We start from the raw sequence: 25,062 nt of genomic DNA on the forward strand, positions 1-25,062 counted from the left end.
TTTTCCTCGTCTCTGGAATTCATTACCACCCCAACTCAGAAACATCGATTCATTCCCCGATTTTAAGTCACAACTCAAAACACATCTGTTTAAATCTGCCTATTCCACATGATTGCTTTGTCACTTTTATTGTTTGTTTTTCTCTCTGTTTTAATGTGTATTTTGTATATATATATCTATGTACGGTGTCCTTGAGTGCCGAGAAAGGTCCCTTCAAATAAAAAAAAATATTTACTTTTCTTATCCAATCAGAACAGTGGGATCTACATTTGTATTTATCAGTGTCTATAACCCTAACCCAGCATCATGGCACTAGTTTTTGTGCAGACTATGCAGGTGCCTTTATCTGTAAACCACAAATCTTTGTATATAAACTTTAAATGTTATACTATAAACTATAATTACAAAATACTGCAATACGTGGGTGCATCTATATCATTCAAAACCCCTTTAATTTGTTGCGGTTGGTTATTATTATTCTTTAATTAAGTGCTGTTAAGTAAGGAATATATAGTATAAGCATATTTTTCTACCAGGCTTTTCCCTTTTACAGCGTTTTACAATAGAAACAGCTACTCTAATGTATCCGTGTTAAATATTATCTTAACCTAAATGGCATTAAAGTCCTCTTTCCCTCAACTTTCTCTGCACAAACTAAACTAATCAAAAGTTCAGATAATACAACCTAAATCTCTGGAAACCAATCATTACAGGAATTGTTGTGGGGGGAAAAGCATGACTCTAAGAAATAATCCGATTCAATGTTTTGGGAATATTTACTTAGATTTTCTAAAGAAACCATCAAATGTCCTGAATGCACAATCAGCTAGTGAGGCTGCTTCTCCACAGGTAGGAGGCGACCCGCTGCATCATCACATTCTCATTTCATTTCATCCCTCCATCCGAGCGCACAAAGGATGTTTTCTTTCAGATGCGGGGGGCTTCTCAGCTCACAGCTGCTGCTTCCTGTAGTATGAAGAGTGTTTGGTGAATCAGTGTCTTAAGCTGCCGTCTCTCAGGTCAAAGGTCGCTGGAGAGGTTACGGCATCTCACTCCTATTATTAGCATTAACCCTTCGAGCCGACTGTCAGGACTCAACAGAAACATTTTCACCAGTCGCCTTCACTCGTTTCATCACCTGAGACACAGAGCTGGGAGGCTGCAGGTGTCGGGGTTCGACATTATACAGACATAAGAGAGGAAAGTATTTGTCAGATAGGACAAACAGCTGAGCCTGTGAGAGTGTCTAAACTCTTGTATTACAATGAATTAAGTTTGAAGACATAGCCTGATATCATTATCATGAGAAACATGATACAAGCGAACGTCTCTCTCTTTCTCTATCCGTGTTTCCCTGCAGGGCATATTATTGTTAGTAGACCCTTTTCATTACAGACCAGGCAGGTATGCATTGTTCTCTGGGACAGATAAAAAACGATACGATAAGAACGCATGGGAAAAATGTGAGGTCACTGTGATCTTGACCAAAATCTAATAATTCGTCATCCTTGAGTTACAGATACTTGAAGATATTTCTTCCAGGCCTCCCTGAGATGTCGCGCTCACAAGAATGGGACAGGAGGAATGGACAGAGACGTGTGTTTCCAGGACATGATGATGTCAGACATTTGTTTGAAATTGTGTCCTCGAGTTTTTGGCAAAAATGTGTTTTGAGAGGGGACTGTGACCTTTGACCGCCAAATTTTAATGAGTTCATCCTTGAGTCAAAGTTAACTTTTGTGTCAAATAAGGAGACATTCCCTCCGGGTCGTGTTTTGTGTTCACAAGAATACGACGGACAATGGAAGGACATAATGTCTCTGGCCACGACTGTCGACATAAAGAGGGACATTTTAAGGTGGTACATAATGTTTTTGTGTGTCCTCAAAATAATTCAGAAGTATTATATGGTATTAAAAAGTATATTAATATCGGGGTGCTTTTTAGCTCAGTTAGGTGCCCCATGTACAGAGGCTACAGTCCACGTCGCACTGATCGCAGGCTCGACTCCCGGTCTGCCGATCATTTGGTGCATGTCATCCCCCACTCTCTACTCCCAACATTTCCTGTCTATCTTCAGCTGTCCTATAAATAAAGCCAAAAGCCAAAAAATAATCTTAAAAAAAAAAAAAAGGACATTATTATAAATAACTTTTTAAGTTTGATCCTTGTTGATTCTTCAGCCCTTAACCTGTAAGAAGGCACTTCATAAGATAAGAAATATTGTGCTATTACATCTGCTGAAACACAGAATGACTGAAAGATAGTCATACAGTCTGTCACAGCTTCCTTCACTGTTTGTTTCTATTAAGCCACTTTAGACGCCTTTAATATAAAGACTTTTCCACATAAGCTATCTTTCAAATTATTTGTCTTGCTCTACTCACTCACTGATGACTTTGTTGGCTTGTAGGCTGCTTATGTCGGATGGCTCGTTAGGTTAAACTAATTAAATCAAAGTCGCTCCAACACACGTTCAACAACAAAAATAGGCCTTTACAATAGTAAAAAAAAATAAATCAAGAGGGTAAAAATGATAAGCAAACTTAGATTATCTTTCCTTAAGTTGAACGATAAAACATAAGCTGTACGGTTGAGAACTGCCTCTCGTCGGCATCTTCCCGCCTTTAATTGCACACAGCTGTCTCTTACTAATTGGCTGGAGCACCTTGGGAATTGTAGTCCTATAGCTTTCTGCGGCCTAAAAGAAAAATGTCCCAAAAAACAACACAAACTGCCTCTCTCTCTAACACAGTCTGTTTACTGTGTTATAAGGTATTTGAGTAGACTCCAGTCCAGTCACACTCACTAAGATAAAACTTATCATCACCAGTGATAAAGTCAGGTCATTCTTTAACTTACTGCATCATCAAATCAGAAAATTACTCCATGTGTACATTGTCATCACATTTTTTTCTCATAAACTTGCAGCAAATTCTTTTCAATTTCTGTTTCTATTGCTGTGATGTTGGAGCTGTCACATGTAATTAGCAACACAAACGAACACTCTGCACCGAGGTGGAGGGACATAAAACTTAGGATTACATTGAAAACAGCAGCTTATCTTAATGCATGTCCTACACTACAGCTTATGACACACTGCTGCAAGACTTAAGTGAATTATGAGTCACCTATAACTAAAGTGACAGTAAAACCAAACTCTGCACGCAAGTTACACAAAGCTGCGCGCCTCGGGTGCAGAGATTTATGAGCTTCGAGGCGACGGCCTGACAGAGACACCAGACTGCAAAAAATCTGCAGCAGCAGGACACGAAATTTTCTGTGGTGCTTTTTCACAGGACATTTCTTATTCATTTATCGCTCCTGATTTACAGCAATCTCTCCAATATTTTTTGAATCTGCCAGGAGGGTTGCCATTGAATCGAGGTCCAGACTGCTACCCACCAATGTCTATCTCAGATGTGACACGTTTCCACAGCAACAGGACTGTGTAACAAAATCACCACAGGAGTTAAGAAAAGCGCCGTCTCGCAGGAGCCTTACAGAAGTCGATGGCTGCAGACGATATGAGCTCTCACGGGGCGAAATATCGGACACGGAGCAGCTAAAATGCTGGTTTGACTGCACTGAACATACAGGAAAAAGGAGAAGCCTTTCTGTAGCATTCCTGATAAACTTTGCTTAATGCTGAGAACAAGGACAAGGTCTCTACAGCAGTTTGTTCCCGCAGGTTAACACCTCTGACATCTCTGGAACAGACGAGACATAAAACATCTGCATCATGCTTCACACTGCAAGCTTTGTATACTTTTCAACTCAAATCTCCAGTCTAACTTTTTCATTACAGTCCTTCTGAAAGGATGCTGTGAAGTGCCCCAAAAAAACCCTAATACGCGCCTGAATCACCCTCAAATTATCTGCACATGCATGTAAGCTTTAAATACACTCACAGATAAGAAAAGCTATTATTCACTGTGCTGATTTCCACCTGAACGCCTAATTCTCCTTCCCCTGATAATTAACTGCAGCGATAATGACAATGACAATAAGAGAAATAGGCAGGTGTTGAAAGGATGTCGGAGAGCAGAGAAGAAGGCCTGTATCATTAGGGATTAACCTCGCCACAGGCTCTACAAATAGACTGTCTCCACCTATAAGCCGCCAGCGCACAGACACTTATTTGTATTGCCAGGTTGCTGCTGCAGCGGCTCCACACAAGAGAGAGGAGACAGATCAAAGAAGCTGAGGCGGATCGAGGCTCCTGTGAAACAAAATGCAATGCAACAGGACTCATTTGGGGGCCTGGCAACATCACAGGCTTTCACAGGCACAGGTTTTGGCTCTTTCACAGACGTGTCGTACACAGCCAGAGGCAAGCATGAACTAAACGTGCAGCCCAAACCAGTGTATAATACAGATAGAGGATTAGCTGAATAATCAATTAGCAGATAATTAATAAGCAACTATTTTGATAAACAATTCATGTTTGATATTTATTCACGCGGATAAGTGAAAGATTTAAGCTGATTTGGGAAAATGTACTGCCTTTCCTTTTTGATCCGTTTGTCAGATGAAACCAGCATTTGTAAGACGTCCTCCGGGATTTATGAAACTTTTAAAGAAGACATGATTAATAGAATAGAATCAACAGACATGTTAATCAAATAAATAACAACAAAAATCATTAAACTTGCACATTTGAAACTTTGTGAAGAAGTGAAGTTACTGCTGTTTAATTAGATCATTTTGCCTGGACCTGCGATTCTGGAGGACAAACGTCTTCAGTGAAATCTGAACAATAAAGCACGTAGCAGCAAACATCCTGTTACTAGATTTTAAGTGATCAGTTGATGACAAGATAATCAACCAGCAAATATTTTTGGCCATTCTGCCTGTATTCTATAGGACAGTTAAAGAGAGGGACAGGAAATATGGGGACAAGAGAGCGGGGAGAGACGAGACGAACCTATGGCCGCTGCATCAAGGACTGTAGCCTCTATACAAGGAGAGCCTACTTTACCCACTGAGCTAAAGTGGCGCTGGTTTGGCTCGGTTGGTAGAGCAGGCACCCCATGTATAGAGGCTACAGTCCTCGTCGCACTGATCGCAGGTTCGACTCCCGGTCTGCCGATCCATCTGGTGCATGTCATCCCCCACTCTCTGCTCCCCACATTTCCTGTCTCTCTTCGGCTGTCAATGAATAAAGGCAAAAAAAAATAATCTTTAAAAAAAAAAAAATTAACCATTAAAGTAATTTTTCATACAATATACAGATCATTATCTGGTTTCAGCTTCCCATATATGAGTATTTGCTGCTTTTCATCTATCTTAAATAGTGGTGGGAATTGCACGTGACTCACAACACGATACGCGATACAATCCATGATACGTGGCCCACGATAACAATAATATTGCGATACAGCGATTCTGCAATAATTGATATATTGCAAGACAATCATATAATGGTATATCACGATATCTGATTAACTGAAGAATACAAATGTGACGTGGCGTCATGAGTCAAAATCGCAGGTAAATCTGTTCAAGAGCGACATATTTGTAAATTAAGATATCAATATTTTGTGCTATAGCCTATCGCTAATTGTGTTGCAAGAGTCAGGACTACGATATATTGCTGTATCGATATTTTGTCCCACTCCTGTTCTTAACACAATCGATCTCTTTGGATTATGGATGATTTGTTGGCCATTCAAATACATTTGAAGGCATCACAAACATCTGATATTCAAATAGATTAATAGAAATACATTCGTCTATTTAATGAATATTAACAGATTAGTCAATAATGTGAGAATGTGAGGTTATGAGACATGGAGCACTGTATAATTTAGAAAAATGTGCAGTTTCATAACGTCCCTTTCCATCAGTGTTTTCTGTATCTAAAGCTCTACAGCTCTGCCTCTCTGCTGGTCTGATGACTCCAGAGACACTGTCACTGTTGTATGTCTGCAGCCTTCAGTGCAAGAACAGCAAGTACACGAGTAACAAGAGGTTCATACACGAACAAAGGAGAGGCTCAGTCATTAAAATAGCCAACATTTTTATCTCAGGTGCGACACAGCTGCAAAATGCCAGGTGTATGATTCGTTCCTAAGGCTCGTTTTAAAGAGCTTCGTCCGTCCTAACGAGGATACTCAGGAGACGGGAGGAGTAGATCATTAATGTGAACATAAACATGTGCGTTTTTCATGAGCAGGGATTCCTTGTTTCAAGTCCTTTTGTACCCTAATGACACCATGTATCATGGAACAAAAACCAGTGAAACATTTAACTGAACTGTGTGAATATTTCATGATGTGACTGATATGCCTGTAAAAAAAAAAAAAATGGTTTTAATATTTAAATGTTTTTGCACATTTTCTCCCTAAAGATGAATAAATAGATGAAATAAATCAGACTTCTTGTTTTCAGTGTTAAATATAACGTGGGTGTAACATGAATATTACCACTCTGTGAGCTGACTGTATTTTTTCCTCTGTAATCAGTACCAAGTAACGTTTTATCCCATGACTCTCACTGTGTACACTGTTTTATCAGTGGGGCGGACACTGTGCTCAGTAAATGTGGTATGTCGGCAACATTTATATGTTTGGTTTTTCACCAGAAAAGATGTGACCTATATGTAATTAAGGCTGCAACTAACCACTATTTTGATCTTCAACTAGTCATCGATTATTTAGCTATCAGCCTTAGTTGGAGGTTCTTTTAAGCATGTGCTAACTAACAATAAACACAAGAAATATGAGCTCTTCATTCATGCTGATTTGGCTACTGATACAAAAGATAAGTTAGCTACAAGATAAGTTTTTCATCCATTTAAAATCAAGGACAGACAATATTCTGATACAAAAAAAATTAAGAAAATAAAGTATTCATTATTTCTGTAAACCAAGGACACACAAAGTAACAGCAACAAAAGCAAACTCTGCAGCACTGATGGTAAAATGCTCCTAGACAAAGAGTTTTAGGACCTGACGGTGTTTTTTCGGCCACAATAGCGGTTGCTATGTTTCGTTTATCTGTCGCTTTACAGTCTCTGTTATGCATGTGCAACTCTCTGCAGAGATAGTAAGGATGCGAGATGACTCACCCCTTAGCAACTCAGCTCTGTAACACAATGTTATGTCAACGCACAGCTTGAAAAATATGTGTGATGACATAACCGACTAATTATCCACAATTATATTCGTTGGCAACTAATTTTGTCATCGATTTCCAGCAGCAATGTCTATTAATCTTTGCACCCCGATATGTAAAGCAATACAAATATATTTCTTCACTAAATATAAAAGGTCAAGAGATGTAGGCTGTGTCTTAGCAAATGGTAAAAAGACTGTACTTATATAGCACTTGCCTAGTCTTCTCACCACTCAAAGCACTTTTACACTGCATGTCACATTCACCCATTCACACACTGATGGCAAAGGCCTAAGTGCCAATCTCCAGTCAGGATCTATTTCCATTCATACACCGATGGCGATGCCTTCAGGAGCAGTTTGGGGTTCTGTGTCTTGCCCAAGGACACTTCGACTTGTAGACTGTAGCAGTCAGAGATCGAACCGCCAAAAGCCACATAAAGCTTATTTTGATCACTAATTTTGGCCAGGATAATTGTAATAAGGTAATAACCGGTCATTTGTTTGAATAAGGCTCTGGATAACTGTGGCATCAATGGTAAATATAAATCAGCATAATTATAAGACCTAAAAAGTACCCATCGGGTGATGTAGACAAACCTCTGGCTCCCGCAGTTTTTGCCCCACCCTCTTTTTTTATATTTTTGTTTTTATAGTATAACTCTGATGAGGCGCTGTATCAGCGCGGCACGGACATGTTTCCACCTACAACTGAGAAAAAGGCCATTTCAGAGATGTTACTGTTGACTCATTAAATTCCTGAGAGACAAAAGCCCAAACTAGAATTCCAAACAGGTTTGCTGTCCTTTTATGTAAAACTCACATCTGCACTGGAAAACAGTCTATCTTAATAAAAGAAGTTAACTCAATCCTCAAAGAAATTTGCCACAACTCATTCCAATGAATTTTTGGAACACTGAAAGTTGTACTAATGGGTTACTGTTAGTTACATTAACTTACTTTGTCTAAATCAAGTTCATAGCATTTTTAACAATTGTAAACCCGGTCCGATGGCTGGAGAGCTGCAGAGTGACTGTTTTTTGCCGGTTCAGAAGAGTGCACACAAGACAAGAAGGAGACGATACGACTGAGCAATCATGTGCTGGACCAACACCGCGTCAGTAGCTGCTGGAGTATTTTTGGAGGGAAACCTACGTTTTATGATTGTTGCTGAAAACATTTACCCCGGGCTCTATTGAGGACACAGCTACGGACACAGTGACGTTTCTGTTTTATAAGCTTATTGTTTTTAACTAATTTGAAAATGGCGGTAGCTAGCGGTAACAGCAGCCTATGGTTTCAGTTGATTGTTGTAAGGGTGGCGGCTGCAATGGCGATCATGATGGCGCATGTCCGTTGGGAAAAAAAAAAAAAAAACCATAAAATTTTACATAAAATATTTGCAGCAATTAAATCCAATGAAATGAGGCGTGTCTTATTTGTCGAAGTGAGTGTGTGTTGACATCTGAAATTGATTTGAGGACACGGGGTCACATGACATGGAAGTTATTGATAAAAAACAGAACATTTTACATAAAAATATTTACAGAAAATATTTGCAGCAATTAAATCCAATGTAATGAGGCGTGTCTTATTCGTCCAAGTGAGTATTACCATCTGGCATTCATTTGAGGACACGGGGTCACATGACATGGAAGCTATTGAAAAAAATATATATATACATTTTTCTATAAATAGATGAAACAAAATGTATTAAAAGTGTGTCTTATACACCGAATTTTATGGTGTTTGTTTTGAGTTAATGCAACTTAAAAGGTTTAAGGTAATCTGTTTCCTCACCTGAGACGAGTAGACACGGGAGAGTTTTAAGTTGAGATAAACTACTTAGCTGAGTTCATCTTAATTGATAAGTTCAAAATTCTCATTCATTTTCAGTTCAATACACTGAACGGAATGGGTGCTGTTTACTTTATTTATCTAAGTTACCTTAACAATAAATAAAGTTTCCTCAAGTGGTTTGAGTTGAACTAACTCATCAGGTTTTACAGTGTACTTGGAGACATGAAGCGCTCACATCTATAAAAAGGTGCTGCTTACTCAAATAACACATGATTCACATGACTTGACACAGTTGAGTTCTTCTACTTACTTTCCCCAAGGTAATCGGTTTCCTAATTTTTTTAAGTAAACTTAACTTTGTTAGAGATTACAGTGTGAGCACAAGTTTAACAAACACACTCACTTGGAAAAAAAAGCAAGAGAATATTTCAAGAACTATGACAGAAAAAAAGTTTATACAAGAGGAAAACCTGATTAAACCAAATCAATCAGCAACAAGGTCACGCGTTCTTCATCTATATTATCCACTCAAAGCTTTCCCAGATGTCAGAACAGCTCTGACTCAAAAAACTGTCCAGATAAACCCCCTGCCAATTTTTTTGTCTACCATCACAAAATTAACTAGCCCATCTTGTCCACTGACACCTGTAATTACACTTCAAAAAGGTTATGGCAAAAATAAACTACACAATTTTAGCTCTGATTTTCCACTAGCTGACAATTTCAGGAGATTTCCAACCAAAGCCCCAGAGCAGAGGAGAATCAGCGCTCGCTTTGTGTGTATTTTGTAAGAAGAGATCCAAAAGAAGCAAAGATGTGATGCTGGCGCCCGAACCACAGACCTGTCTTGGATTACTTGTTGTGAAATGTTGTGTAATATCTAACCAGCTTTCACCAATCACTTGTGCTTAAACCACAACATCTCCTAGTTACACCGTTATAAGACAGACAGACATGTAATGGGATCAACACGACAATCTGACGACTTTAAAGGTCACTTAGTCTGTAAGTGTCATAAGTAAGAGCTAAATGAAATCACTATTCAGCTGGACCTCACTTCTAAACAAACTGCAGGTCTGTTTGTCAGACTCTGCCTGCACCTCCAACAATGCCCATATGAGGCTGGGAATATAACATTAAAACAAACTGTCCTTGCTCCTATTAAAGCTTTCTTAAAGCCTGAGAGTGTGAAGTCTCATCAGTGTTCCCTCCTTAATGTGCAGTCAACAGCAGAGTGTGAGGTCAACCCCACTGAGAGCAGAGAAGCTTTAATGACCTCCTTTATGAGTATGTAGGAAATAAATCTAATCTACGATGTTTTTAATTTTAGCAGGAGCAGCAACCCACAGCGAAAAACACACCGATCGTCATCCTTAACCCCTGATAGCTATTTTTTGTTATTCAATTAATGTTTGTACCTAAATAGAAAAATGCTTTTCTATTTTTGATGAAGCTATGGTGTCTTGCAAATAAAGCTGAAACCATAAGTCGAACAATGGGCTGACAAAAAAAATCAATTGGCAGCTATTTTGATCAATTTGAACAATTGTGAGACAATGGTTCTGATTTGGAGATTCTCGATTGAAGGGATTTTCTGCTGTCTTTACTGTTCTTTTGACAAAAAAGGCAATTTGTAGATGCAGGCATCGGTCACTTTTTTCTGACATCTTGTAGATATGAAAAAATAATTTGCAGCCCTTAAGTCCCAAGTGTTCAACAAACATTAAGTTAATGCCAGCAGATGTTTGAGAAGCTGTACCTGCATCTCATTAATGAGAGTAGAGCCTCTAACACACAGGCACTGGCGTGCTCTGTAGTAGGACCACATCTGGCTTTTCAAAGAGGCAGAGGCTGCAGCTAAAAACCTGTTCATTACAGAGAGTGTAGCTGAGAGGCAGCTGGCACAAAGGAGCACGTATAGATCCACAGATCCCAGGCAGGCGGGGAAAACACTCCGGGGGAAAAGGCTAAAAATAGCCCAAGACTCGGATCAATAACTGCTTAATATGTTACAACTCTACTGCATAAAGTTAAATTAAAGCAAAGGTTCAGTGTGGGTACCAACAAGCACAGGAATGTAAAGACAAGGTGAGCTAAAGATGAATATCTGAGGGTTGAACACAGACACACTAATAAAACGGTTGATCAGCTGCCAGTGTACCGTTATATGACGCGAGGCGTGTTTGTATTATGCATGTATCAACAGGTAAAGTGAGTCACAGGTATTAATGAAGAGGCCAGGTAACGTTACTCCAGCTGCAGACACACTCAGACTCCACTCAGGCGCAATGTGAGGCGTTAAAATTAACTTTATTTATGCGAAATAATCAATTTTAAAACATAAACCAACACGCATGATGCCGCTGTCATGTTCAAACTGCCTGACAGTCTGAAGGCTGTCGGTGAGACAGACGCTCGCGAGCTAACGTTATTTTGCAGAAAATGTCACCCAACAAACCGCAGACAGCCGTCTATCATCCCAAGAAGAAAACCTTCAGACTCGTGATAAAACAAGACACAGAGTATAAAGTGTAAACCGCCCTGCCAGAAGCTGGTGTGCTGGAGAAAACGGTCCGTTCAGCCAAACCAGCGCGTCTCAATATCAACATAAACATGCTCGCGCAAGCTTTGGCGCTCGCGGATTCAATAAAGTTCCTGTTGTGTTTCAGCGAAAAACAACAAATCTGACAACATCTCGGCCCCACGAGACTAAAATCACTGACACACTGTGTGAACTGAAAATCAAACGCTCGGTTACCGAGTAAATTTGTAATGATTTCAGGCTGCGCCTTACCTTCAGTTCCGCACTCTCCGCCATCTTGTATTTGTATGCGCAGGCGTAGTGAGGTGTTGTCACATGACTGGGACGCGCAGAGCGCTTCGTGAACGAGCACTCAAGCGACAAGGATGCGTTCAGGAACACAAATGATGAGAGGAAAAAAGGCGGTGAAATGTTACAGAATTAAATTCTATAAAAATTACTTTATTAGTTTTGACTTAATGTTTATAATATCATTGTTTTCTCAGGCTTCTGTCTAAATATTTTGCCAATTTGTGTTTTCAATCTTTGGCAAAAAAAATTTCTTGAAACTTTTATGTCAATAAATCTTGTTTAAGAAAAAAATAGGGACAGAAAAGGAACGAGTAGAATAAAATAGAATTGGGATTCAGGTCAGAAACCTTTCTTTTCAACAAATGTTGCTCTATGTACAGTACAGTCTGTACGACCATCTCTCACACAGCTTCTGCATATATATATATATTTACACAGACTACAGACCACAGACCTATTCTTATTGCACTGGACAAGAGAGAAGAAATGTACTGTATCATTTATTTATTTCAAGGACTCCATGGTTAAATCTCTTGTATTTTGGCTGCCCTCTATAAAATGAGTTTAGTATTCACTGCATTCAGAGTGGTTTAAAGCATTAGTAGTCTCTCCTGACTTCAATGAATACTTTAGTATCATTTTGAGCAGGATATGGAGGAATAATAAAGATTTTTTTCCATTGTTTTTTTTATGGCTTTTAATATGAAATAAGAGTGTCTTTCTTTAAAACCCAAACATCTTTGGAAACACAACATTTTATGGACCGGTGTTTGTAGAGGCTGCAACTTTAACCATTTGTCATGAATTTAAAATTAAATAGTTCTGTCAGATCATTGATTCATTGATATCACATCAAACACTGCCTTTTAGATCTCTGTGATGGATATCCAAAGTGCATGCTCATGCACGCTCTTGTGATTAATCCTGTGTTTAAAAACAAGCTTTGAACTCCTCAGGAGAACCACATGAAACAGCTGCACTCAGACACTGACCTTTGACCCTCCTAAAAGTTGAAAGAGAATTTCAATTTCAAAAGAAATTAGTAAATTTTGATCGTTGGCATTTTTTTTATTTTTTCTTCTTATTTTGCAAATATTAAAGTCAGTTCACTGTTGCTGGAGTTAACAGAAGTCTGAAAAACAAACCCCTCAAATTGGAATTGCATCATGGGAAGTGTAGGATCTAGCAATCCTGGAGTGTGACCCATATTAGACTCTAAAGTCAGAAAATCTCCTCTGCTCGTTGGCTTGAACCATTTAAAAAAAAAATCTGTCTCTCAAATGTCGGACGATTTTTGGAGGTGGAATACTTAATCACTCGAGTGCATCAGAAGCCCTGTTACACCTGATATTTACACATGTCCTGTAGGATCTAAGCATTGGCTGCTCTAAATACAGGTTTAAAAGCACCTAAGATGACAGATGCCCTTTTTGTCTCGAATATTAATAATGTTCATTTTCTTATCTGTGGTTTCTTTGCTCTTTGATTCCCCTTACATTTGTAAAGTTTGTAAAGCATGGCAAATAACCAAATACAGAGAAAAATGGGACTGAAAACTGATGATACTTCACTTTGATATCTTGCGTCTGTAAATACATACGGAACATACGTACATGTGAAAATGGTCTTAATCTCTGCCACCATTATGACTTTTCAAATGCCTTATTTAAACAAAACTGTTCATTGCTCTCGTATTTATTCTTTCTATTTTTTTTAAACTTTAAGATGTTGTACCTTACTTTCATTTTCAGCCGATTGGTTTGTATGCATTATCTATGTTTATATCTTTACACTATTTCAAATGAGGACACCTCTTATCATGGTTGTTATATAGGCCTATGCTTATTATAGTATTTTTAGACTCAGTATATTTAAATTGGCAAAGAAAAAGTTATGGATGAAATATTCCATCGCTAGAATATTTGTTGAAACACACACAACAAAAATAGCTTGAAGCAGGATGTAGACATTCTGGTTGGGAGGTAAATACAGAAAATATAATAAAACCTTTAACTAAAATCTAAAGACTTCAGCTTTAGGGTCAAGTTGTGTTTGGGGAAATGATGAGGCCATATTTCTACAATTTTGGATGTAAAACCCTTAAAAAATGTGAGAAATTTGCGACTTAGAGACTAAAAGCATTCACTTCTTTACAGTGAGTTAATACTATTGCATTTTCTCTACAATCATTTTAAAGTACAGACTGAAAGAGAATATACATCAGACTCAAAAGCTGCTCTAAAAGGGGCTCACAGTCGGGTTCAGTTCTCCTTTAGGCCAGTAGGTGGCGCCCTATCATTGCTAATGAAGCTGCATACAAAACAACATGAGGTGAATTCTCAGGTCAAGATCCTCTTCAGCCTGCTCAGACTATTTGCTCCTCTTAGATCACATCTTTGCTCAGTATGATGGTTTTATAGTGAACAAAAAAATCACTATTACACCAAACACACGAGGCTTAATGTCGGTTACTATCAGAGGAAGCTCGTCCCCTCTGGGTTCATACAAACAATCTGTTGACTAACTCTTTGTACGCCTTGTTTCATACAGAGAATCACTGCGGTTTATTCTGTCTCTATGTATCGCTGCCATCTGCTGCATTGTTGATGGACAGTGATGGGACAGGTGTCCTCTGACCACACATGTTTATACAGGTAATAATGCAGCAGACTGTAAATACTGAGAGACAATATGTCCAACAGGGAGATAAAACATGATTCAGTGTATGATTTAATGTAAGCCTGAGTAAATGCACTCAGCACAGCAGAGACTGAGCTGCTTCCTCTGAGGACATGGAGAACAATACTGGGAGTGAGCAATTCAATCCTTTATTACAGCCCTGTGTACTGTATAGTTCTTTATCGTGTTATAGCAACATACTCCACATATTATATCAATGTGTGTAAGTTGCTTTATATGATTATTGCTGCTCATTTTAGGCTTTTTAAACCTCTAACGTTAAATTAATATTTTTGTTGATCCTATTTTGTTTTTATTTTTGTGTCATTTTAAAAAAAAACTAAACTATTTAATGAATTAAATATATGGATAAAAAGAGTCTACTGTATCCGAGTGGTGAAAAATAAACAAGTGCACAGTTACTTTGTCAATTGTTTCTGTACTTCTACTTGATTGATTATTTATATCAATTTTCTGTAACATCATATATCCAGTTTTCCTTGTCACATGCAGCTGTTGGTGAAAGATGTGAAATATTTAATATAGAAACACTGCATATTTTACTGCATCAATTAAGCAAGCCGCTGGTTTAGCTCAGTTGTTGGAGCAGGTACCTCATATACAGAGGCGACAGGCCTCCATGCAGCAGCTGCAGGTTCGACTCCTGCCCCTGGCCCCTTGCTGCATGTTATCCCCCACTCTCTTTTCCCCATATTCCCTATGTCTCTTCAGCAGTATCTTTTTTAAAAAAGTATATCAATCCCTTTATAGTATATAAGTATATATAATCATTTATATACTGTATATCACCAAAGATACTTTTAGGATGTTCTTCATACAAATATATGATCCGTTTATAAAATAGGATGAATTGTAGCATCGCTTCAGCTTCACCAGTCACAACATAAAAATACTGCTTCGTGTTGATAATGATGCAGAGCTTATAGTTAAATTTAACACACGTTCTGTATAAAAAAAGGATTTCTACCTTTGGTACATCAAGTGCATTTTGTTACTTGTTTTCCCCATTAACTTGCTTCACTTTGATTTGACTGAACAGGTAAATAAAGGTATGACAATTAAAATCACATTAATGCAAAATCTCACGTTCACATCCAACACTGTCACAAAGCAGCCCTGCCTGTCGCTGCCTGTCCCTGTCTGTCCTTATTCACATGTCAATGATCAGTAGGAGAAAATCTCTGTGAGAGTGGAGACATGTATTAACGGTCACATTGCTCAGCCTTCAACACTACATTGTGTAAAAAGTGTAAGAACCTGTTTGTTTGACGAGTTGCGTGCATTTAATTTTCAGTTACTGACTTGTTTACTCAATTTTCTTAGTTATGTGTTGTAATTTATGTAGAAGTGTAGTTTATGCATCCTACCCGTGCCCAAAGGAGCATGATAGGTTTATGGGCACATTTTGAACGATGCCTTAAGTCCCACTTTAAATTTTACAGTTGCATAATTGCATCCAGCCATTATCTATACCGCTTATCCTGTTCAGGGTCGCGGAGAGGCTGGAGCCAATCCCAGCTGTCACTGGGCGAGAGGCGGGGTACAATCTGGACTGATCACCTGTCATTGAGACAGACAACTTTTCATAGACACATTCATACCTACGGGCAACTTTAGAGTCACCAATGAATCTAACAAGCATGTCTTTGGACTGTGGGAGGAAGCCCAGAGAACCCGGAGGGAACCCACACATGCACGGGGAGAACATGCAAACTCCACACAGAAAGGCCCATGATGTCCAAACTGGGGTTCGAACCATGAACCTTCTAGCTTTGAGGTGACAGTGCTAGATAGACACCAATAACACATTACTGAGTGGGCTGAACTGGCACAGGCCGAGGGGCCGGCAAAACAACCACAAAGAGACATAAAGAGAAGAAAAATGACCACAAAGACTTAGGCCTAACAAACAACTACAAAGAGTCTCCAAGTGTTCAATTTGTGAGAGATTCAAAACTACTATTTGTGGTCCTTTTACTTGTGGTTGTTTTGTGTCTGTTGGTAGTTAAACTTTGTATCTGTGGTCATTTTGAGTGTCTTTGTAGTTGTTTTGTCTCCCTGTCAACATCTGATTTCTTCTTGTGGAAGTTTTGCGTCTCTAAATGGCCGATTTGAGCCTCTGTAATTGTTTGAGTCTCTCTGTGGTTCCTGCGTTTCTTTTGTTGCATTGTAGTTTTTCTTTTTAGTCGTTTGGGTCTCTTTGTGGCCTTTAAAGAGACGCAAAATCACACACATGGCTGCTTTATTTGAAGTAGTTTTGCGCCTCTTTGAATCTTTGCCTCTTTCTCATATGTCAGGGGAGTGTAGAGGCTGATGCCCAGGGCTCTATTGTCACATAACCCCTCCCTGCTTGTCACCACACTTCCACCATAATCAGATTTTTCTTGATGTTGAACAGCTAAATAAAAACAGAGATAAGCAGCCGATCGTTCCCTCAGTAGTTCGCGTGTTCAGGTCTTGTTAGCATTCAGAGAGAAGTGGCTTTGGCGTGGAGGGCAATTACACTCACAGAAAATTAACATTCATCGTGTGTCAGTGACATTATGTGAGTATCTGTCTCCGTATGAAGCATCCAGGGAGCGAGAGCCGTGTAATCAATATCTATTAGTCGTCCCATCACAAGAATTAGATTTCACTATTAGATCAGCCTGCTCCCCCGACGCCACGTCAAACATTATAAGTCGACTGGACGTGTCGTGCGCTGATGCGGCCGCCTAATGAAAGAGATCATGTTGAGCTCAAATACAATAAGAGGAAATATGATCCAGTTGTTCTGTGAGGACGCCAGCAGGGGGCAGACTCACACCGGCGACAGAAGAAAAGAGTAAAAGGAAGAAAGCGGCTTTCATATTTTATTAATATTGACATGGGTACATACATCAATGAGGAAATGAAGAGTGTCAGAAACCAGGATTTATTTATTTTCGAGCTGCTCTTTGAGTTTTCTTTTTACAAACCTAATTTAAAGACTGAAAGAAACAGAAGTGCAGCCGTGTGGAGAGCAGAGTTATCCGTAAAAACATCATCAGATGACTGTAAAAAGATTTGGTTTGTCTGTTGTGACGCACAGATGCATTAAATCAAAGGAAACACCCTGAAACAGAGAACGTTAAAGGATCAGATTTGTGTTTAAAATACTCGGTCTGAACTGTACATGAAATCTATAAACAGCTCGAGAGTGTTTTAATCAGAAGTGAAGGGGAAATCTGATCGGCTGTTTCCGTAAGTGCTCATAATTATGTGCTCTATAAAACATTAAGATCCTCAGACTTTAATGACAGAATTTGGTTTAGGACGGCCCATTTAAAGTGCTTAACAACATGTACAGTGTTACAAACAATAACTGAACCCAGAGACGGATAAATAAGAAATACATGTAGAAACTCAAGACATTCAAAGAAGCAACAGAAGCTAAATAATGAGATGCTGTTTGAACTGAATATCACAATTATACAAGCCATTGCACATCGTCACGTGATATATATATGCTTATGTATATAGTGTTGTTTTTTCTTCTCACAGCAGACTTTGACTCAGAGAGACTCCTTGGTTTGAGCTTCAGATCAACAATCCTTTGATTCACAACGCAAAATGAACTTTAAGTTAAATCCTGAAGAGTTTTTTTGCAGGAAGTGATGTCACGGCCGAAACGACCCGTACGTCTCGACGCTTTCACTCAAGTGCTAAAATCAGAAGTGTATCTATACAGCAGGTTGGAGGTGAGCACATGAGACCTGTGTGTGTGTGTGTGTGTGTGTGTGTGTGTGAGGGGAGGGGTTATCTGATATTTTTTGGCTGTGCTGGGGTCAGGTGCAGGCGGTGTCGGGGCACTATGGAGGCAGCAGCGGGGGTTTGAAGGTGCAGGCTCCGGTGCACTGACGAGGAGTGAGCATCTTGCAGGAGAAATGGTGAAGGGCGTCGTGAGCTTCTGGGGAGGACCGAGTCCATCAGTGAGAACATGAACATAAACAACACACTTTCACGTTTTACAGGTGTTTTTTCTTTGTTGTTTTTTTAACCTAAGTCTGTTAAAGGATAGGTGCACATTTTTTACAAGTCTGTCTTTAAAAAAAATACTCCCACTGACACTGTTTTTGGTCGTTTTGATGGTTCCTCCTGTCCATAAAGAGATCTCAAAGTTACACCAGTGAAGCTGATCCAGAGGCCTTTTTCTGAGTCCAAATGATCCTTAACAAGCTGAGTTTGTTCGCCTAACACGCTGTATTTTACAGCATGAGTATCTGAATTAGATTAGATTATATACCTGCACTGTATTTGACTTGATGATGTACCTCCCTGTGCTGCTTTCAAACTGGTTCAGTCTCTGGTTCAGTGTGTGTAGGAGTGTCTTTGCTTTCACCTGAGCTGTTTTGTGTTTATATCTCAGATTTTGTTCTTTGTCTGTTGCGTCTTGATGCCTGCTGCAGATCAGATTTCCTTCATGATAATGAGAAAGTTCAGCTGAAGCTCGACTGTGCGGCCTCAGCATTGTGAGTCACACATATCAGGTGTGTATCTAATAAAAAGGTTTTAGTACGAACATTTTCTCTATGTTTTTCACACGTTTCACAATGTCTCCCACCCTCTCCATGATGTGCTGGTTAAGCACAGGAGCACGTTTAGTGCAAGACTCATTCCCCCAAGATGCACACAGGAAGTCATTCCTGCCTGTGGCCATCAAACTAACTCATCCCTCTGCCTGTCTGCCTGTCTGACTCTCAGACACCTACTTTAAATGTTAGATTAAATGTTATAATTCTGTCTATATATAATCCACATTTACTTATGTATATATAATTCATAGTTTTTACGTATTCTGTATTTATAATTTACACATTTCTTACATTTTTCTGTATATAATTAACATTTTTCACATAGTTTTATTTATATTTCTATATTTCTTCATACTTCTAGTTTGTATTGAGCAACTGCAACGCACAAACGTCCCCCCCGGGGATACATTAAGTATTTATGATTCTGAAGTCACACATTTATCCAAATATAGGACAAAATTTTACAGAATTATAAGAAAAAAATTGTGGAAAAAAAATGATATTTGATATTAAATTAGATCCACTACAATCAAGCTAATACTACGAGTCGGTTCAAACAGCTGGTGACGTAACTCTCCAATCTGAGGTCATTAAATCACAGCAGAGGCAGAGGATGTAACGAGATGACGTCATTAATAAAGTGTCAGTCAAATCTCAAACCATCAAAACGTGTTGGAAACATTGTCTTTATGCAGTTTACATGTATAACTGGAGTAAGGTAACGGTCTGGTCTGTACGCTGTATTTAGCTGCTACAGTCGACGTTTAGGTCACATGCTTCATTTACGTCATGATTAACTCACTAAGTCTTTTTCCATGACACTTTGTTGCATCTTGCTGTTATTGAGTTTTTTCCATCTCTAAACTTTCTGCATTTTTATGAACATTTTAGGCTTTTTTATGCACTAATTGATAACGCCCAAAACAAAGGGAGACTGATTCAGGCAGTGTGTCCCGACTGAGGTGTGACGGAGGGTTTGTAAGAATAAGAGGAAATTTTGCTAAATTTACAAATATTTTCTGAATGTTCAGGCAGAAAAAGGACTGTGGATTTTTCTGTTGCTTGCATCAAAAAGATCTCTTAACGACCAGAATGAGCAGGAAGAAAAGCTTCAATTTAAGGATCATTATAAGGCAGACTTAAAAAGACATGAGCCTATCCTTTAACTGTGTCCTACTGTTAGAATGTTTTATGAAGAAAAAGTAGCACTTGCATATTTATGTTTGCATGTGTTGCATTCATGTTCCTCTCCGGGACCCGATAAGATTACCTTTTAGCTTCTGCTGTATTGCATAACGAGCCTTTCTCTCTTGGTCCAACTCGCTGCACAAAGTGTCTATTTCAAAATAAAATGAATCAAATATAAAAAATTGGGTCAAAAAACTTAAAAAAGTAAAATATGAGTTGCTGTGTGTCCTATAGAGCGTAGGAGCGTAACGTATGCCGTTTGCCCCTATGGTATTTAGAGTGACCCCTGTGTGTACTTGAACCCTGTATTTAAACTAGTGTAACATTAAACCAATCCTTTAACGGCTGGCTTTAGTTGCTGTCTACTGCATGTAACCGATACAGCGCTACATAATGGTCTGTCTTTTCAATTTTCCAGAGCATGATTTAGGAGAAAATAACCTTTGCAAACAAAACAGCGTGGTTTCAGTTTCACCTTTTGATATCTTATAATTAACCAAACTGCAGGAGAAGAAACGAGGAGTTTACAGGAAAGAGGCTGGACACGAATCGCCAACGTTTCAATATGCAAGTGTCACTTTTCATTTCATTGTCTCAGATTGATCCGTGTTGCTCTTTTTTTGCGGCTGTAATTTTTCCCCCTTAAAGAGCATTGATCTACATCTGCTTTACACTCGTAATGTATGCAGGCACAAAGTACAGAGAGAGACCAACCTCGAACAATCTGCAGCTGCTGGACCATCTCCTCTCTGTAGGACAGCTCACGCTTCATTTGATCCTGAAAATTATCTGAAGAGTACCGAAGGCCACGTCAGATGGAAACTCTCTGACATTGTGGGGATCATTTTTAAAGACACACTCCTACATTCAAAGGACAAAGCAACTCGCTCGTCTGCTATAATCTAAAGGCTGCGAGCACAGGGGGTGCAGAGTACATCCTAGTATGACTTAAATGCTTTGTTACACTCACTTTTTGTCCTACCTTTTAAATGCTGAAATTCTCTCTCCAGCTTTTTCCTCAGCTCAACTTGTTCCACGAGCTGCTTCTGCAACTCCTCTGCAAAGCCAAAAATACCAAAAAATTATTTCATGTTAAACATTTATCCACCGCAAAGACATGTAATTCATCCTAAAAACTCAAACAGAACCTATTTAACAGCTACAGTATTTCTGAACTACAAACATGGAGGTGTTGCAATCAGAAATCACGCAGCATAACACAAATAACCACCAAAATCAGCACAAATATCCTGAAAACTCGCACAAAAACACCTTCTTCACTTCTACTCCATCCCACTTAATATGATATATTTTAGATTTCTGCACATAAAGATTTATGTCGGCTCAGTAAAGCGGCTTCAGGTGCGTTTCCACCCTCTGTAACAGCCCTCTGTGCGCGCTGCCACAGTAATTGCCGCGCACTGCCTGGAGCTGGAGACGGTAATAATGGAGTCCCGGGGTTTTTCCAAGCGTTGTAAAATAATTAGCTGCCGTGCCTCGGGGTTATGGCTCTGTTCGTTAAAATATTAATAGCCTCTAAACGATTTCCTCTTACAATAATAAGTCAAAACTCCCACATCTCGTGATTAAGTGGTTAACAACTATGGAAACACTTTAGGCCCACTAAAATGTAAATTCACATTAAGGTTTTGGCACGTCATCGTTAGCAGGCCGAGGGCGTTTAGCTGCATGTAAAATGAGCTGGAATTCAATGTTTAACATTAATATAATACACATTCTTTTTAATAATTAAAAGGCCGCGTTTAAATGGGTTTTTAAAATAGCTGGTTAGCAAATAATTATCTCGGTTTAATTAAATTTAATTTCCTACATTAAAAAATATATTTGTGTTAATTAAACGTGGTGACCAGAGCCCTTTGAGCTGCTGTGTAAATATATGTTTGTTGGCTGGTACAACGTGAACCCAAATTATCTGCACAGGACTAATTGCTGATAATAATTAATATCACCTGCTACATTTAGTCTCTCTTTTGTTTCCCTTTGATCCTGAAAACAGCCTCTTACCTTTGGCCATGTTCTCCAGGTCTCTCTCGTGCACGCTGATGTCGATGCGTAAAGCTCCATCAGCTGCACAAACACAACAAAACGCATTATTTAGCGTAAAAACGAGCAAATATGAGACTAAGATTTAGAATAAGGAGAAAATAAGTAATGCTTTTAAAAGACATAAAGCTGGTAGATGTTTTAATTTAAAATAGAATGATTACACACCTTGTCTGTCCTTTGGCTCCTGATAGGACGTTAGGCTGCGCTGGTTCTGTGTTTCAGACACGTGATGAACACCTGAACAAAAAGAAACATTTTCAGATAAAAGGGACCAAAAATAAACCCTTAATTTGCATTAATAAGCAAATCATAAATTGGTTCAATAATTACCGTTGGATCTGCTCGATTGTTTGGAGCCAAACGACGGAGGCTCGTTCAGGAGCACGTGGCCGTCCTTTCCATGAGCGTACACCTGTAAAAGAAAAGCAAGCCTCGTGTTTAATAACGCACTCCAATTACACGTCATTTACTGCGGTTCTTCACCTAATTGAGGCCTTTTTATTCGCCAAAAAACCAAGAGCTCGGCAGTCTTTTGTGAAGACGTCGAAATGACGACTAAAATAATTTATTTTTAATTCAAAAACAACAATTTGGTGGTAAAATATCTAATAAATAAACAGATACACAGAGAGGCGTTTTATATGAACAAATTAAAGAAACACATCAGGGTACATTTGTAATTTAATAACCCGGATAAAAGGCAGAACATGTGGATAAATAAGTACAGAATAAATAAGCTCGTTATTGATCTCTTCTGTAAAATTCTCTGTCACTGATATTTTGGTAAACTCTGCCTTGCTGCCTTGCTCAAAGGCACGTGGACAGGGCAGCTTCTCCAGACATGCATATTAACCATTGTTCTTATTCATATGTAGATAACACGCCGATCAAATATCCTAATCTGGATTTGTTTTTATTCCAAGCCAATTGATCTTGATGACATTTTCATCGGCCTCCTCTCCTCTATAAACGCTCATCATGTTCTCCACTACTGCGACAATTCCGCTTCCCCCCACGGGGATCATTAAACTTTCATTTAATCTAATCTTACTTCATGAAGAGGAGAGCCATTACGCATCCGTCTGTCCTCCTCTGATGACCCGGTGTGCACGGAGTCCGGTGATGCTGCTGCGGGGCTGGAGGCTTCAGGCTGCTCCTGGCTCTCCTCAGCACCAGAGGAGACCCGGTCCGGCACAGGGGAGTCACGGTGGTCTCCTCCCGGCGAGATCTGGATCGGTTCATCCTCATCTTGCCCTCGGTTTGACTCCACGTCCACGTCCGGGTCTTCGTCGTCGTCCACCACGCTGTCCCGGTCCGGTGAGATCGATCTGTAACTGGAGCTCTCGCTGATAAAATCCGGGGACAGGTAGCCTGCAGGGCGCACGCCGTAGCCATCCCGGTTGCCGTAGAGTTTGGCGATGGTCTCCGCGTCTTTGACCACGGGTCTAAAGGCCGAGATGTAGCTGATTTTCCTCTGGGGGGCCTCGTCCCCGGACTTGTCCTCGTCGTTCCTGGTGGAGGAGGACTGGGAGCTGGAGCAGCGGTCTCCTCCTTCCTGCTGATGGAGAGGGTGATGGTTGGAGTCTTTGGGTGTGTGTGTTCCCCGGTCGCTTTGGTCAGATAAGTCTAGCTCGCTCTGCCGGACGCCTGGCAGCTCTGGAGGAGGTTTGGGTGGAGATCCCGGGTAGGGCGGCATAGGGAGGCCGCCAGCTGTAGGCCAGAACATGGGGAACGCGGGGTAGAGGGTGTCCTTCGCGCCAGGCCAAAACACACCAGACACATTGGTTTTGCTCGCGTCAGGCAATCCGTCGCTCTTCTTCGGACACAGGCCGTAGCTCGGGAAGCCGTAGGGGTGATGGGGGAACAGAGGCGGGGGGATTTTCTGGAGCATGCCAAAGCTCTTGCTGGGCACTGGGATGACTGGGTAGGTCCGCGCGCCGCTTGCCAAACTCAGGTTATTACTCCCCTGATCGTCGTCGCAGCGTAAAGTTTTGTGGGGGATCTCAGGGGAGCTGGTTTGGGCCAAACTGGACGAGGCCTGAGATTTCATCGATGAGGACATTCCTGAGCTGCTCATGGGCAGAGTCCTCTTTCTGCTCCCCCCGTTGAACATGGCCTTTACATCCTCCCATGCGTGGTTTATGTCCTCAGCCTTTTTGTCCGTCAGTTTTAGGTGACGTCTCCACGAGTTGAAGTTGGCCGCGTCCGGCTGCAGGTACTTGGACTCTGTGGTGCGGTGGGAGTGGAAAATGAATTTATTTGGGGAGAAATACATGTTGCAAAAGCTGCACTTGATGCACTTTGCTCTTGAGCTGTTGTATCTGGCAGGTATGAAGCTGCCCCTGCAGCCCCACGCGCACTCATGAGTAACATCGAATGCAAAATTCTCTGGTAGCTTCGGGGGGCTGTGCGCTCCCAGGAAGGACTTGCAGAGCCGCTCGGCCTCCCGCTTGGTGATCATGCCGCATCGCCTGGAGGAGATAGGCATGGCCCCCGCGCGCCGCAGGAGCTCTAGCTGGACGGGGGTGCACTGCACACAGGTGATGCCCAAAGCGACCCTGCGGTTGTGGATCTCGTTGTAGCTGTAGTTCTTCAGCAGGGTGTTAGAAATCTGCGCGAGGCACAGTCTCTCCTTCCCGTCTATGACCAGACATACGATGGGCACCCCGTACAGGGAGGTCTCGCTCACTTGGTTCGGTCTGAGGGGGTTCGGGCTGGAGAAGGTCTGTGCGTCCTGCTTTGAACCGGGGGATGAGCTGGCGTCTCGTCCCGCGTCTCGAAGCTGTCCGGGCGTCGACTCCAT

At 40.4% G+C, this 25,062-nt stretch overlaps 1 protein-coding gene across 1 annotated transcript; it reads right to left on the reverse strand.

Annotated features, from left to right (window-relative positions):
• Positions 1-18,281: 18,281 nt before the first annotated feature.
• Positions 18,282-25,062, reverse strand: LOC138592368 (SKI family transcriptional corepressor 1 homolog-B-like). The gene is made up of 8 exons (XM_069663159.1): positions 23,311-25,062; positions 22,590-22,671; positions 22,425-22,496; positions 22,218-22,280; positions 21,163-21,249; positions 20,907-20,981; positions 20,275-20,340; positions 18,282-18,379 (listed from the first exon to the last, which is right to left on the reverse strand). Exons 1-8 carry the CDS (start codon positions 25,060-25,062, stop codon positions 18,282-18,284), a joined length of 2,295 nt encoding a protein of 764 aa, XP_069519260.1.

Source organism: Semicossyphus pulcher, unplaced genomic scaffold (assembly GCF_022749685.1).
Source record: "Semicossyphus pulcher isolate SPU_LCO1_2020_fin unplaced genomic scaffold, fSemPul1.0.p SCAF_1, whole genome shotgun sequence".
In the NCBI taxonomy this organism is placed as follows: domain Eukaryota; kingdom Metazoa; phylum Chordata; class Actinopteri; order Labriformes; family Labridae; genus Semicossyphus; species Semicossyphus pulcher.